The sequence below is a fragment of the Sciurus vulgaris genome (genome assembly GCF_902686455.1).
Source record: "Sciurus vulgaris genome assembly, chromosome: 11".
Taxonomy (NCBI): domain Eukaryota; kingdom Metazoa; phylum Chordata; class Mammalia; order Rodentia; family Sciuridae; genus Sciurus; species Sciurus vulgaris.
In genome coordinates this window covers 26,985,156-26,999,814 of record NC_136472.1, presented here as the reverse complement: position 1 = coordinate 26,999,814, position 14,659 = coordinate 26,985,156, and the positions used below count along the sequence as shown (strand labels likewise).

The 14,659-nt window shown below is 35.7% G+C and overlaps 1 protein-coding gene across 1 annotated transcript in view; it reads right to left on the bottom strand.

The window, feature by feature from the left end:
• Positions 1-14,659, bottom strand: part of CKAP5 (cytoskeleton associated protein 5) — a 96,590-nt gene that overhangs the window by 61,619 nt on the left and 20,312 nt on the right. The window contains exons 2-4 of the mRNA XM_079102048.1: positions 4,033-4,106; positions 2,326-2,519; positions 284-490 (exon numbers count right to left, since the gene is read on the bottom strand). Of these exons, the coding sequence (XP_078958174.1) occupies positions 284-490; positions 2,326-2,519; positions 4,033-4,089 (458 nt within the window). The 5' untranslated portion in view covers positions 4,090-4,106. The remainder of the gene's footprint in view (positions 1-283; positions 491-2,325; positions 2,520-4,032; positions 4,107-14,659) is intronic.

The following is a 14,659-nucleotide window of genomic DNA, read 5'->3' as shown; positions in this document are numbered from 1 at the left end:
AATCTTAGGAGTGAGTTTCTATTTGACAGCCAATTTTAATAGGATGACAAGTTCATCTTTATTAGAAAGGGATTTAGAAAAAGTAATCACACAACACACATGAAAGCTAAAACTACCCAATACAAAATGCCACACTTGAGGAATGACTTTACTTTTTCCAGATCACTTTCCTGTTGTGGCATGCCAAGTCAAGTTCAGCAGTTTCCACTTCTGTTTAAACCAGGAACCCAAACTCAGTTGAGATCCTCTCGGTAACAGAACTAAAGCAAAAGAAAAGTCTTACCTTAAGGCTTTTCTCAGTGTTTCTATACAGGCCACGATTATCTTGGGGTTCTTATTGTCCAGGCCTTTCAGAAGCTCTTCTTGCACAGCCTCTCCTTTCTCAATCTCTATGTACATGAGACAAATCTCTATGCCCAGTTCCTTGGCTTTGGCTTTAGGCTGGTTGAACACTTTACTTACAACACCTGATACAACTTCTCCTGTGGTTCTATAATATAAAAAACCACCACCACACACAAAAGACATGCTTTAGTAGTCATGGAAATGGGGTATGTAAGTACTTTTACAAAAGCTTCAAAGTAAAATGAGTTTCTAAGTTTTAAATTTACATTTCAGAATATTAATAAAACCTTATGCAAGCCACAGTTTAAGACATGTCACACCAGACATAGCTTTAGTTTATAAATGTAAAAAAATCAAAAAAGAAAGCAAAAATGCCTTAAAATCCTACCAAGAAAACTACTTCCAATTTTCTGATATCCATCCTTCCAGACCTTTCTCTAAAGCATATTTCTCTCTCTTTCTCTCACATGTGCATGGATATACAAGTATATTTTACAAAAATAGGATTATAGAGTATTTGTTTTTTAAAAAATTTTAAATTGTTTAAACTATTTCTTTGGACAAGAGAATTTCTTCACTTAAGGATGTAAAAGAATATATGTACTTTTAATGAGAAAAGACTGCTTTCAACTGCTTAGTAAAGTTTTATAATAACTATTTCTTTGAGGCTCCTCTAAATTAAATAAAACCTGTACTCCTAGGGACTAGAAGAATTGAGTGTGTTGGAATTATGTACAGAATTTGTCAAAAAAAGCAGTTTCTGATATCAAAAGAAAAATGAAAAAAAGCAATGGTTTGCTGGTTAACTAAACTGTCAAATGGTTTCTTCTCTTTATTGGTACAATCTTTGAATTAGTAGTGTCCTTGGGTTCAAGTAACCTCCCCCCAACCCCACCAAAAAAAAATACATCTTTATTGTATACTTAAGTCAGGGTCCCAACTTTTGGGAAGGTATGGAAGATTCTAATCCTTTTTTTTTTTGGCGGGGGGTGGACAGGTACCAGGAATCGAATTTAGGGGCACTCAACCACTGAGCCACATCCCCAGGCCTTTTTTTCTCTTTTATTTAGAGACAGGGCCTCACCGAGTTGCTTAGCACCTCACTTTTGCTGAAGCTGGCTTTGAACTCGAGATCCTTCTTCCTCAGCCTCCTGAGCTGCTGGGATTACAGGCATGTGCCACCATGCCTGGCCCAGAAAGATTCTAATCAAAGACTTAAAAATGAGGGTTTAAAAAAAAAAAAATCAAGTTTATGAGGTATAAGAAAGTGGGTGACTAGAGACTTCTGTCACCTGTAGCTCAAGTCAAACAAGTCAGCAGTCACAGAGGTTTAGTTAGCATTCCCTCTCCCAGAAGATAAAATGCCTAAACTTTAAGGTAAAAGCTCAAAATTTGGCTTCTTTTTTTTTTTTTTGCGGGGGGGGGGGTGGCGTGGGGGGAAGTTACTTGAACACAAGGGCACTTAACCACTGAGTTACATCCCTAGTCCTTTTAATTTATTTTCTTAAGATTTAAAAAAAATTTTTTTAGTTGTAGATGCACACAGTAATTTTGTCTTATTTATTTTTTTATGTGGTGCTGAGAATCAGAACCAGTGCCTCACAAGTTCGAGGCAAGCAAGCACTCTACCACTAAGCCATCACCCCAGCACCGCCCTTTTTATTTTGAGACAGGGACTCACTAAGTTGCTGAGGCTGGCCTTGAACTTAATGATCCTCCTGCCTCAGGCTTCTGAGTCACTGGGATTACAGGTGTGCACCACTGTGCTTCGTTTTGACTTTTGTTTTAATCCTTTTAAAAGAGATCTCAGGAACCATTTAGACTTTGAAAGTGAAGACTATGAAAAACAAGTATTAAGGAGTTATAAAAATAAGAAAATTCATATATTCTAAAACGGTCAATAACTAAGGATCTATAAATACATGTAACCTATGTAGCTCCTGACAAGGATTGCTACCAGAATAGTTAGAAACTACTTACTTTCCTGCTACGTGGGCATTTTCAACATAAACAAGTGCAGCTTCTAGTCCTTTCAACTGAACCACTGCATTGGAATCAGTGACAAACTTTTTGATCAATCCTAAAAACTTGGACCATTCTGGACTCTTTTCATCCTTTATTTTCTGGAAGATCTTCAGGGCTTCTTCATATCCACTTAACCTTGCTTTCCACAGCTAAAATAAAAGTAATATTTTTGAAAAAGAATTTAATGAACCTATCTACTGTTAATCTGGAAGAGAGAAGGAAAAAAATGAATATTCTTTACCAAGTAATTTGAACAAAGGATCCCATGACTGGAAATAAGAAAGGAGCTTAAGAAATTCAGCTAATTTTCAAAAAAGATAAATGTATCTCATTTTGTTTTCAAGTAATTAGTTACTTCTTCTTTAGAATATGGCATTAAAGATATTACAACTCAAACATAAGAAATCACCCTGACAAAACTTCCCATTCTCCAGAGTATGCTGTTTTTCACTGTCATTTGTATAATATTAAGCAGCTGTATACTATACTATGCTATACTTATTAATATTTAATCAATAATTTTAATTATTCTGAGCTATTTTTTTTTTCACTTATTTGTACAACAGGCATTTAATATATAAAAAAAATATAGTTTTGGCCCTCCTGAAGCTTACATTCCAGTATCAGAGAAAGCCTACTTTGTATGATTAAATACAAAGTAGCTCAGTGGTAAAGTACTTGCCTAAATTTGCCTAGTATGCACAAAGCCCTTGTGGGGAGGAGCCTGAATGATGGTGATTATTATACAGAATGAAGAAGTGGTTCTGTCCAAGGACACAGGAACTAAGGCTTCAAATTTCTACTCTTCATAGGTAGAATCCTAATTATACAACTGTGTGGGTTAATGTATTTATTCTGTATTTTTAATAATCAACAACCATAAATCTTAAATAATGAAGATTCAAAGGAAACTAGTTAGTAAGAACACAAAATAGGTAACTTGAGAACTTAAAGTAGAATAAATTTACAAGGGAGAGAATGAAATACAAAAATCTGCTAACTGGTAGATATTTGTTGTTTTAAAAATTGTTAAAGTCAGGCACCATAGTGCGTACCTATAAACCCAGCTACTTGAGAGGCTGAGGCAGGAGGATTGCAAACTGAGGCCAGAATGGGCAATTTAGGGAGACCTCATTTCAAAATAAAAATTAAATGGATGTGGGATTTAGCTCAGTGATAAAGCTCTTGCCTAGTACGTACCTAACTTATACTTCTTAAAAGTACAACTTGCTTTCCACTTCACTAATATGTCTCCTTCCTTCCTTCCTTTCTTATTTTGGAACTGGGAATTAAAACCAGGGCCCCTTTACTGCTAAGCTATATCCCCAGTCCTTTCTACTTTGAGACGGGGTCTTGCTAAATTGCTGAGGTTGGCCTGGAATCTGTGATCCTCCTACTTCAGCCTACTGAGCCACTGAGATTACACATGAGCAGCACCATGCCCAGCTCTGTTTTCTTTTTCCAATTCTTTCCAGAAATTCAAAAATATTTTAAAAATTGAGCTGGAGATATCTACTTTCAAAGACATAAAATAACAAGCATTTAAAAGGTATCAGTGTTTTTGAAATTGCCAATGTTTCACATGCTTCTAAGTAAGAGAGCAATACCACTGATGCCAAAACAAGTCATGACACTGAAATTTGAATTTCAGATGAGTCTTACCTTGTGTTCACATTTCTGATCAACTGGCAATTTCAACCACTCACTGTCATCTCCCATTGTGCTTCCAGTTTTTCCTTGGAATTAAAGTAGTTCCGGTCATATAAAAAGTAGATACCTATTACTTCCAGCAATCAAGTCATCTCTTAAGATAAAATACTTTTTTCTCGGATTATTATTTCTTTAAAAAATAATTGGAGGGGGTACTGGGAACTGAACTCAGTGACAATCACTGAGCCACATAGCCAGTCCATTTGCTATTTAATTTAGAGACAGGGTCTCACTAAGTTGCTTAGTGTCTCACTTTTGCTGAGGCTGGCTTTGAACTCTCAATCCTCCTGAGGGATTACAGGCATGTGCCACCTTGCATCAGACTATTATTTTATCATGCATGCACTGAAAGAGTAAAATATCCATTTTTTAATCAGATGCCCATTTAATTCCATTACCAGAACATTTTCTAAAAACGAAAAAAGCCAATCAAAAAATCTAAATCTAAACAAGGGTTAGGCTTTCTTATAGTTGTAGATGGACAGAATGACTTTATTTTATTCATTTATTTTTAATGTGGTGCTAAGGATCAAATACAGTGCCTCACACATGCAAGGCAAGCATGCCACCACTGACTTACAGCCCCAGCCCCAGGTTAGGCATTTTTTTTTTTTTTTTTAATGATTATATATTTTCCCAAAGGAAAACTCAGATTCATGAACAAGTTAAAATTTTTCACTTTTTCTAAAATTTTTATTTTTACAGACTACATTTCCAAGTTAAAATTTTAAAGGATGTGAAGACAGACATATGCCACCCCAAAATCTATTTTTTTTTTGCATATTTCCATTTGGTCATTCAGAAAAGTTCAGACACAGGGATAGCTCTGAAAAGCTGTCCTTTTATAAAAGAAGTCCATACGTAGTCAGGTAATCTACACAAGCAAATAGCAGAGGGTTTTCTTCTCTGAGGTCTTCTGTCTGTCTAAAAATAGGATTTGGGGATGATGGTATCACAGTAGAAGAAACTAGAGTTTGGTACCTGGAAGACAGAAAGACTGCCACAGATGTAACTTATTCTTCTGACGGCAGTTTACATGAGAGACTTTATCAGTTTAATGAGACAAGTTTTTATTTGCTGGGCTCTCCTCCCCTGTCCCCGCAAAGTGTTGAGCCCCTATTCCTTTCTGTAGCTCAGGATGTTAGGAAAACTTCAATCACCTTCCACATAATGTTCATTAGCTCAACTGTCAAACTTTAAGAGGGCAAAGAAAAAAATTTCCTCTATAAGTGAACAAGGAAAGAGGTTTAGAGAAGTCAAATTTTCAACTGTTCACCTAAAATTCCTTATAGAGGCCAGGTGTGGTGCCACATGCCTGAATCCCATTGGCCAGGAGGTTGAGGCAGGAGGATCACAAGTTCAAAGCCAGCTTCAGAAACTTAGCAAGGTCCTAAGCAACTTATCGAGACTCTGTCTAAAATAAAAATGGCTAGGGATGTGGCTCAGTGGTTAAGACCCCTCGGTTCAATTCCCAATACAAATAATAATGGAAAAATCTCAAAGCTACACAGCTCTCTACCTAATTCTAGTAAATATGACTCTAGTGCATGTTTACATAAATTAGCAAAAAATTAAATCCCTGAGTGAACTATTCCTTTATAAATATTCCATTTTTAGTAGTTTATAGTCTGTGTTCCTTTAACCAATCTTATTCATTTAGATAACACCCTTTTTTTTTCTGATTATAAAAATAATGTATGTTAGATGAAAAAAAATTAGTACCTACTGAAAACACACAAGTAAGTATTAAAACACAATTTTACCATCTAATAGTTATCAACTAGTAACTACAATGAATGCAATGTATAAATTATATGAAAAAGAGCTGGATGCACCATGGTGCAGGTCTATAATCCCAGTACTTGAGAGGCTGAGGCAGAAGGCTCACAAATTAGAGGCCAGTCTCAGCAACTTCACGAAACCCTGTCTCAAAACTAAAAAAATAAAAAGGGCTAGGGATGTAGTTCAGTTGTAAAGCACCTCTGGGTTCAATCCCCAGTAAAAATTAATTAATTTTAAAAAGGAAGAAGAGCAAAATCCTTTTGGTAACCTTCCTCTTATCAGACATTTCTCCCTATTTGATAATGTGACTTAGTATCTACATAGCACTCCATTTTATAAACATACCATAATGATCAATTCTACTATGGGACATTTAAATTGTTTCCAATTTTCCAATATCACAAATAATATAGCAGAGGTACTGCTTACATCTCAATTCTCAATCCTGGTTTCACATAAAATATATTTTCAATAGATACTTGTTTAACAAATATATACCGTGATAATTTCTATAATGAATTGGGCACTGGGAAAGTCCTTTTGAATATGTTAATATGCTTGTATTAACATCAACTACATGGGGAAAAGTATTTTTCCCACTTTACACACTAGGTTCATAAAGATTAAGTAACTTGGGGCTGGGGAGATAGCTCAGTCGGTAGAGTGCTTGCATTGCAAGCACAAGTCCCTGGGTTCGATCCCCAGCACCGCCAAAAAAAAAAAAAAGATTAAGTAACTTGCCAAAACAACACAACTGGTAGGCAGTGTTCTTAAAGTCAAAACCTGGGATTCCTTTTATATCTTACTCACTCCTTTCAAAAGAAGGAGATATCTCAGGAAAAGTTATTTTTATATAAAAAGAAACCTGAATTGTGAAAGTTTTGTTTGTTTTGGTACCGAGAATTGAAATTACTAAGTTATATATCCATTTTTTTTTATTTTTAATTTTCTTGGTACCAGGGATTGAATCTGGGGGACCAACAACTGAGCCACATTCCCAGTTCTTTTATATTTTATTTGAGATAAGGTCTTGCTAAGTTACATAGGGCCTAAATAAATTGCTGAGGCTGGCCTTGAACCTGGGTTCCTCCTGCTTTAACTTCCCGAGTCTCTGGATTACAGGTATTCCACCAATGCACCTGGCAGCAATGTGTTTTAGAGTGAGAGTCAAACCTTATATAGGATCTGAAGAAACTCAAATTCAGCAATGGTGGGACAAGCTAGTACAATAATTTGGACAACAATATGGAATTGTCTAAATTGAAGATGCACGTATCCCACCATCCAGCAATTTCATTCCTAGGTATATACTCTAAAAATCAATGCTGATTACCTAAGTCTTATATAAGGATGTCCATAACAATGTTGTTTATAATAAAAGTTAGATTTACCATATGTTCATTAAAAGTACAATGAATATATAGTGATGTATTCACAAAGTGCAATATTAAATAGCAATGAAAAAGAATGAACTATGAAGTGCATTTCAAACTCTATAGGGAAGGACTGCCCCTCCCCAACAATCAACTGTACACTGGCATGTTTATAAAATACAACGAAATTATTAGATTCAAAAATTCCCCAGGTAAATGCAAAATGGTCCAGTTGCTACATAAAACAATTTAGCGCTTTCTCAAAATGTTAAGCACAAAATTGTCATTTGATCCCACAATTCTACTACGAGGCGTACATCCAAAAGAACTCAGAGTAGGACTCAAAAAGTACTTGCATATTCATGTTCATAGCAGTACTATTTGCAAAAGCCTAAAACAAACACAAAAACAAAAACAGCCCAAATATCCATCGACAGATGAATAAACAGTGATATGTACATACAATGAAATATCAACTCTGCCATAAGAGGGAACAAAATACTGACAAATGCTACAACATGGATAAACCTCAAAAACAGTATGTTAAGTGAAAGAAGACAAAGAGAAAAGGTCCCAAACTATATGACTCCATTCATATGAGCTATCCAGAATAGGTAACTCAATATAGAAAATATGCAGACTGGTGGCTGCCAGCAGCTTGGAAGAGTGGGGAATGAATAATGCTGAAAGGATAAGGGAGTACTAACAGGTGCTTTGGAGTGATGGAAAGGTTTTGGAACTAGATTCAAGGTGGTGGTTGTACAACATGATGAATGTTCTAAATGTCACTCAGTTGTTCATTTAAAAATGGTTAATTTGGGACTGGAGCTGTAGCTCACTGGTAGAGTGCTTGGCTAGCATGTGCAAGGTCCTGGGATCAATTCCCAGGACTATTAAAAAGAAAATAATTAAATTTTGTTATGTCAATTTACCTGATGGTTTAAAAAATATTCCTCCAGGGCTGGGGTTGTGGTTCAGTGGTAGAGTACTCACCTAGCACATGTGAGGTAATGGGTTTGATCCTCAGCACCTCATAAAAATAAATATAAAGGCATTGTGCCCATCTGCAACTTAAAAAAAAAAAAATTTTTTTTAAAGTTTCTCCAGGTGATTCTAATGTGCAGCCTGGGATGAACATGTCTAACTTAGTAAAAATCTGAACTGCAAAAGTAAACTTTTTAAAGAGAAACACTCAATGAAAGCTTTGAAAAACACTATAACCAAAAGCATGTAAATAAGAATATTCAGTTGTCATATTCTGAGTTCACCACATACTTTTTTTCCCCTGTTGGTTATATTTTCCTTTTAGAAACACAAAGAAAATGGCTATCCAAACTAAATGCCTCATATAAAATTTAGATGCCATTGTGTTATATCTTCAGAAATGACATCTGCTATTTTATAGCCTGGGTTTAAAAAAATTGTTCATGATTTTCCTTCTTTTTCTGGAAAGGAAAGGGCTGCTTTATACTAAAACTTATTTGACCACTAAAATAATGGACAGTCTGTATATACATGTAACAATCAGCACTCTTGGTCTGTCTTTGTGTTTGTTTTTGTTCAGGATTGAGAGACTAAGAAAAAAAGAACTTCACTAACTTTTTCCCATAATTATTTAATTTTAAAATTGATTTTCAGTATTTTTGACACAAAAAACAAAACGTGTCAATGAGTTATGAAGCATTACAATAAACAGGCATACTGATCTACCAATCTAAAACTGGAACACTGTCATTACTGTACCTATGTGTTTCTTTCCCACCCCATCCTTCTTCCCACAGAAGTACATTCCCAAAATATGTTTAGTTTTATGCCTTAATCCCATGTCCCTAAGTAATAAAATGAATAGTGCATGATCATTTGTGAGCTCTAGAAGAAAGATTACACTGTATGTAGTCTTCTGTAACAAGTTATTTCACTATTTTGCTCCTGAGAAACAAAGTCTGGTGGTCCATTTTCAGAATATAGTATTTAGCCTTAAATGTAAAATTGGTATGTAAGATCCAATCAGTCATTTTGAGCTTCCCAACCTGTATCCAATCATAGCCATTTTAACTGCAGCCCTTCCTTTGTCCTCCCCAATTTTAAAATTAGCCAATCACGCAGACTGTAACCCCAAACTCCTACCAGAGCAGGGGCAGTGCTGCATTAGGGATGAAAAGAGGTGAGCTACCAGCCCAAGTGTGCTTGCTTGTCAGACTTTATTTGGTAGCACACCCTTCTGCAGAAATAGTTTGCCTTGCTGAGTAACTTTGGGTATGTGCCTAATTTCTTGGGGCACCCCCATGTTTCTAACACTTATAAAATTCATCTAGGTGGTACACTATATAGTTCAGTGCTATTCGAAATGTGCTCTAAGAGCTGATGGTGTAGTTCAGAGGTAGAGTGTTTGTCTAGCATGCACATGCCTGGGGTTAGATCCTGAGCACTGCAAACAAACAAACAAAAAAAGCGTGGTCCAAACTCTTGTGCTGGCTCACAAACTATAACCGCAGATGAATACAGAAATAAGAGACAATATCTTAGAAACTTTCACAGCATCTATTCTAACTTCTTTTACTTTGATAGGTTTATTCAGCAAGGCTCAAGTATAAATCCAAAGAGAAGAATAAAAGGATGGAAAATAAAGGTTGGGAAGCTGTCAAGTTTGGAACCTGGGTTTTTATAAGCAAATGTTAAGGAATTTGAATTTTAACCCCAAGACAAAAGATTTTGGAGGACTGCTACTTACTGGTAAAATTACATACATTATCAAGCCTGTTTTTTTCAAAGATAATATAATATAAAACAATGTAAAGAATGGCTTGGAATATAGCAGAAATGGAGGGAAAAGAGAAGGCTGCAGAAAAAGGTCTAAAAAAAGATGATGGTAGCCTAGACCTAAGGATAGCAGCACTGCAAGTATCAATGCAGGCCCTTGCTGAGTGAACGTTGAGGGAGTTTTAAGAGGGGGACGGAGAAGGGGTCTTGGACAAGCTGAGCTGACGTACACTAAACAAGTACGGACGTAGGCAGCAGTTGGGGATTCAAGCCTAAAGCTCAAAAGGAGAAGTGACACACTGATTAAAATTTAAGAGTCATTAGCATACAAATTATGTTTATCACCTTCAATTTTTGCCTAGAAATTTAAGGAAAAAAGAATATCTTTAAAACCACTAATGATTTGCCAAGCATGGTGGCAAATGCGGGTAATTCCTGCAACTCAGGAGGCTGAAACAAGAGGATCACAAGTTCAAGACCAGCCTCAGCTTTTAAAACTTAATGAGGTCCTCAGCAATTTAGTTAGACCCTGTCTCAAAATAAAAATTAAAGGGCTGAGCACCCCTAGGTTTAATCTCTAGTACCAAAACAAACAAACAAAACAAAAAACAAAAAAGCCCACTACCAATTTGAGGTGAGACCTTCGATAAGTACACTTAGGCAAATGTATGTTGCCTCAGCACACATTTCTGTAAAGGAGAGGAGTACCTACCTCAGAGCATCATTGTATGGATTATGTATTAGTTCTTGTAGAACTCTTAGATGAGGTACTTAACATCCAGCAAAGGTACAATAAATGTTCTCAATTTATTATGAGTATTTGGCATTCCTAATTTGAAAATATTTCATTTAAAATTACACTTGACTTTAATCTGCAACTTAATAGAACTAAAAGAACACAAATACCTCAAACTTAATTTAGTTAGAATTTTGTTCATAAGTTAGTTGAAAATGATATATTCATTAATAAATCAAAATTAAACAGTTGAAAGAAAATAAATGAATAAAATGTACTATAACATATAGACATCCTATACTTTTGTTATAATTCACTTTCTTTACTTTTATTTCTGCACTGACCCAATAAGGAACTGAAACTGAAGCCTTTCTTTATCCTCTTTTGGTTTAGTTAATACATGAGTGAAAGGCTGAGTATCCCTCTCCTGCTTGTATAAATATAAAAATGAAATTAACACTATTTATCTCTCATTTAGTCTCACTAGCCTACAGAGGTTTTTTTTTTTGCAGTGCTGGGATCGAACCCAGGGCCTTGTGCTTATGAGGCTAGCACTCTACCACTGAGCTATCTCCCCAGCTGAGAGTTCTTTTTTATGTGTGCCACTGATCTCTGAGGTCTAAAAATCCTTTCAGAGAATATTTTTTTAATGCGTAAAATATATAACACTATTTTTCGAAAAAAATATTTTAAAGTTGTTGATGGACCTTTATTTTATTTATTTATATGTAGTGCTGAGAATTGAACCCAGTGCCTCACATGTGCTAGGCAAGCTCTCTACCACTGAGCCACAACCCCAGCCCAACTACTGTTATTCTGAAGTTATGATGAGAAAAAATATTTTGCGACATTATGTCACACTTTCAGTTATATTTTAATGTGATTAAATTATTTTAGGGTACACTGGGCTATATCACCAGCCCTTTTTGTTCTTATTATATTTTGCATTTATTTTTTTCTTATGGAATAAGAAATTCCAATGCAGATATCCCCAGGCCTTTTAATTCTTTATTTTGAAATAGGGCCTCACTAGAGGCTGGCCTTGAACTAGCAACATTGCTGCATCAGCCTCCGGAGTCCCTGTGATTACAGATATGGGCTACCAGACGCAGCTTGATTTGGTTTCATGGCTTTTCTTTCTTTCTTTCTTTCTTTCTTTCCTTTTTTAAAAAATAGATGTTAGTAATGTGGCTCTTCCCTACTGACTACACATAAGATGCTCTTAAGCAAGAACTTTATCTTATTTATCTCTATACTCACAAAGTTAAAAAAAAAAAAAAAAAAAAAAAGGGCTGGGGTTGTAGCTCAGTAGTAGAGTGCTTGCCTAGCACACGTGAGTTACTAGGTTAGATTCTCCGCACTGCACATAAATAAATGAAAAAAAAAAAGATCCATCAACTAAAAAATATAAAAAAAAAAGGTGTTGTGTCTATCTACAACTAAAAGAAACTATATTTTAATAAAAGAATGAAAATGGTATAAAGCAAGCATCACTATTCCCTTTTTACATCCAGAAAAACAGTGAAGTATGTTGTCCAAGGTCACTTAAGCAGGGGACACTGGCGCACAAAAGGTTCTTGATTCCTAGTTTAGTGACATTACAATTTATTAACATATGGCTTCTAGATAAATACATACTTTAAACTATTCACATTTTATAAATAATGAAGACATATTTCAGTGATTGCTTAACCCAACAAAATAAAAGAACAAATGAGAGTATATGTGAAAATAGTTTATTTGCCCCCAAAAGATTTAGGTCACTTAGAGAAATTGTTTTTGTTTATTTGTTTTTGTGGTACTGGGGATTGAACCCAGGGCCTTGTGCTTGTAAGGCAAGCACTCTGCCAACTGAGCTATCTCCCCAGCCCTAGAGAAATTTAAAATACAGTTAGTTGGGAAGGGAGAATTATCCCGAATCAGCAGCTGCATCATAACCCAGACTAACAACTAGCTGGACCTTAAAATGCTCTTCATCTGCCCTTGGCTAAGAGAGACATACCATAGTTTGTGATTTAATGGTAACCATGCAGTTCAACACCTCCCCTGGCAACACTTATTCCTAGTGAGTTGAAAAGAAAACCTTTTCTTGAGATTAAGAACAGAATTATTTCTGTGTGTGTGTGCATTATAAACATATATAACAGTGGGATTTGTTATGGACTTGTACATGCACATAATACAACAGTATAATTTGGTCACTCTCATTCTTCTGTATCTCCCCTTTCCCTCCCCTTCTCCTCTTACTCTACTGTACTGGTCTCCCTTCTATTTTCATAAGGTTCTCCCTCCCTTTTATTTTTTCCTTTTTTCTTTCCAGTTTCCACAATATTTTCAATATATACAGAAAATTAAAACCAAATATTCATAATAACCAAAAGTGGAAATAACCCAAATGCCCATCAACTATCAAATAGATAAATGGGTAAAATCCACAGCGAAACATTATTATAAAGTAAGTAAGTACTGACAGATTATAACACAGATGAACTTTAAAAACATTATGATCAAAGAAACCATTCAAAAAGACTACATGTTATGATTCCATTTTTACAAAACATCAAGACTAGGACAGAAAATAGATTAGTGGTTGCCTAGGACTTGAATGTTTGAAGGAATTGGTGGTGGTGGTGGTGTCTGATGGCTAAGATGTTTGAGAGTTTTTTTAAGGTAATGAAAATGTTCTTAAATTGTTGGTGGTGATGGTTAACACAAATGAGTATACTGAAGCCCAATGATTTACAAACTTTTAATGGGTTAACTGCATAGTAGGCAAATTATATTCCTCAATAAGGCTGTTTTTAAAAAAAAAAAAAAACTAAACTAAAAAGCCAGGTGCAGTGGTGCATGTGTGTAATCCTAGTAACTTGGGAGGCTGAGGCAAGAGGATCCCAAGTTCAAAATCAGTCCAGTCTCAGCAATTCAGTGAGGCAATAAGCAGCTTAGTGAGACCCTGTCTCAAAATACAAAATAATAAAGGGCTGGGGATTGGCTCAGTGGTTAAGTGCCCCTAGGTTCAATCCCTGGTACCAAACCACCAGCTACCACCACCAACAACAAAACACCCAGTGGCAAAGATGATATTTTAAGTGCTTGCCTCGTATACAGAAGACCATGGGCTAAATACCCAGCACCACACACACACTCAAAAAAATATTGTAGGCTGAAAAACACATGAAAGGCAAAATTTTGGAAGTAGGAAAATAGTGACCATGTCTAGAGAACACTCCGTTATGGGAGTGTAAGATCAGAAAAGGAAGCTATGGTCAGATCTAGAGATAATTATATTAAGCTAAACAGAAGGAAATGCTAGTTTATTGAAGCAGGGCAATGACATGATTCTATTTACTTCACATAGATAAATTTAGGTAGAATAAATTAGAAATAAAGTAGAATAGAGAGGTTTGATAGGGAATTAGTGTAGTACTCAAGGACTAAGATTTGGCACATTCCTGTAATCCCAGCAGCTTGGGAGGTTGATGCAGGAAGATTATGAGTTCAAAACCAGCCTCAGCAACTTCGTGAGGCCCTAAGCAACTCCGTTAAGACCCTGTCTCCAAATAAAATATAAAATAGGGCTGGGATGTGGCTCAGTGGTTAAGTCCCCCTGAATTCAAATCCCCGGTACAAAAAAAAAAAAAAAAAAAAAGATTAAAAAGAGCCAGAACTGCAGGTCTTGACAGAAGATGGAAAGGGGTGGGGTAGGAGGAACTGAAGGAGAGTCTTTGGGAGGAAAGGTAAGAAATTATGAATTTGGCTTTAGACTTGAGAAATCTGAAGTGATTAAAAATGTACCAGGAATGAAAAGAGGGGTCTGAATTTCATAAACATAAAAATAGAAAATCAAATTTTTTCATTGAATAGCAGGGTCTGATGCCTTGAGAGCAAATAAAATTGCCAAGAATGAGAAGCATTAGTAAGATTAATC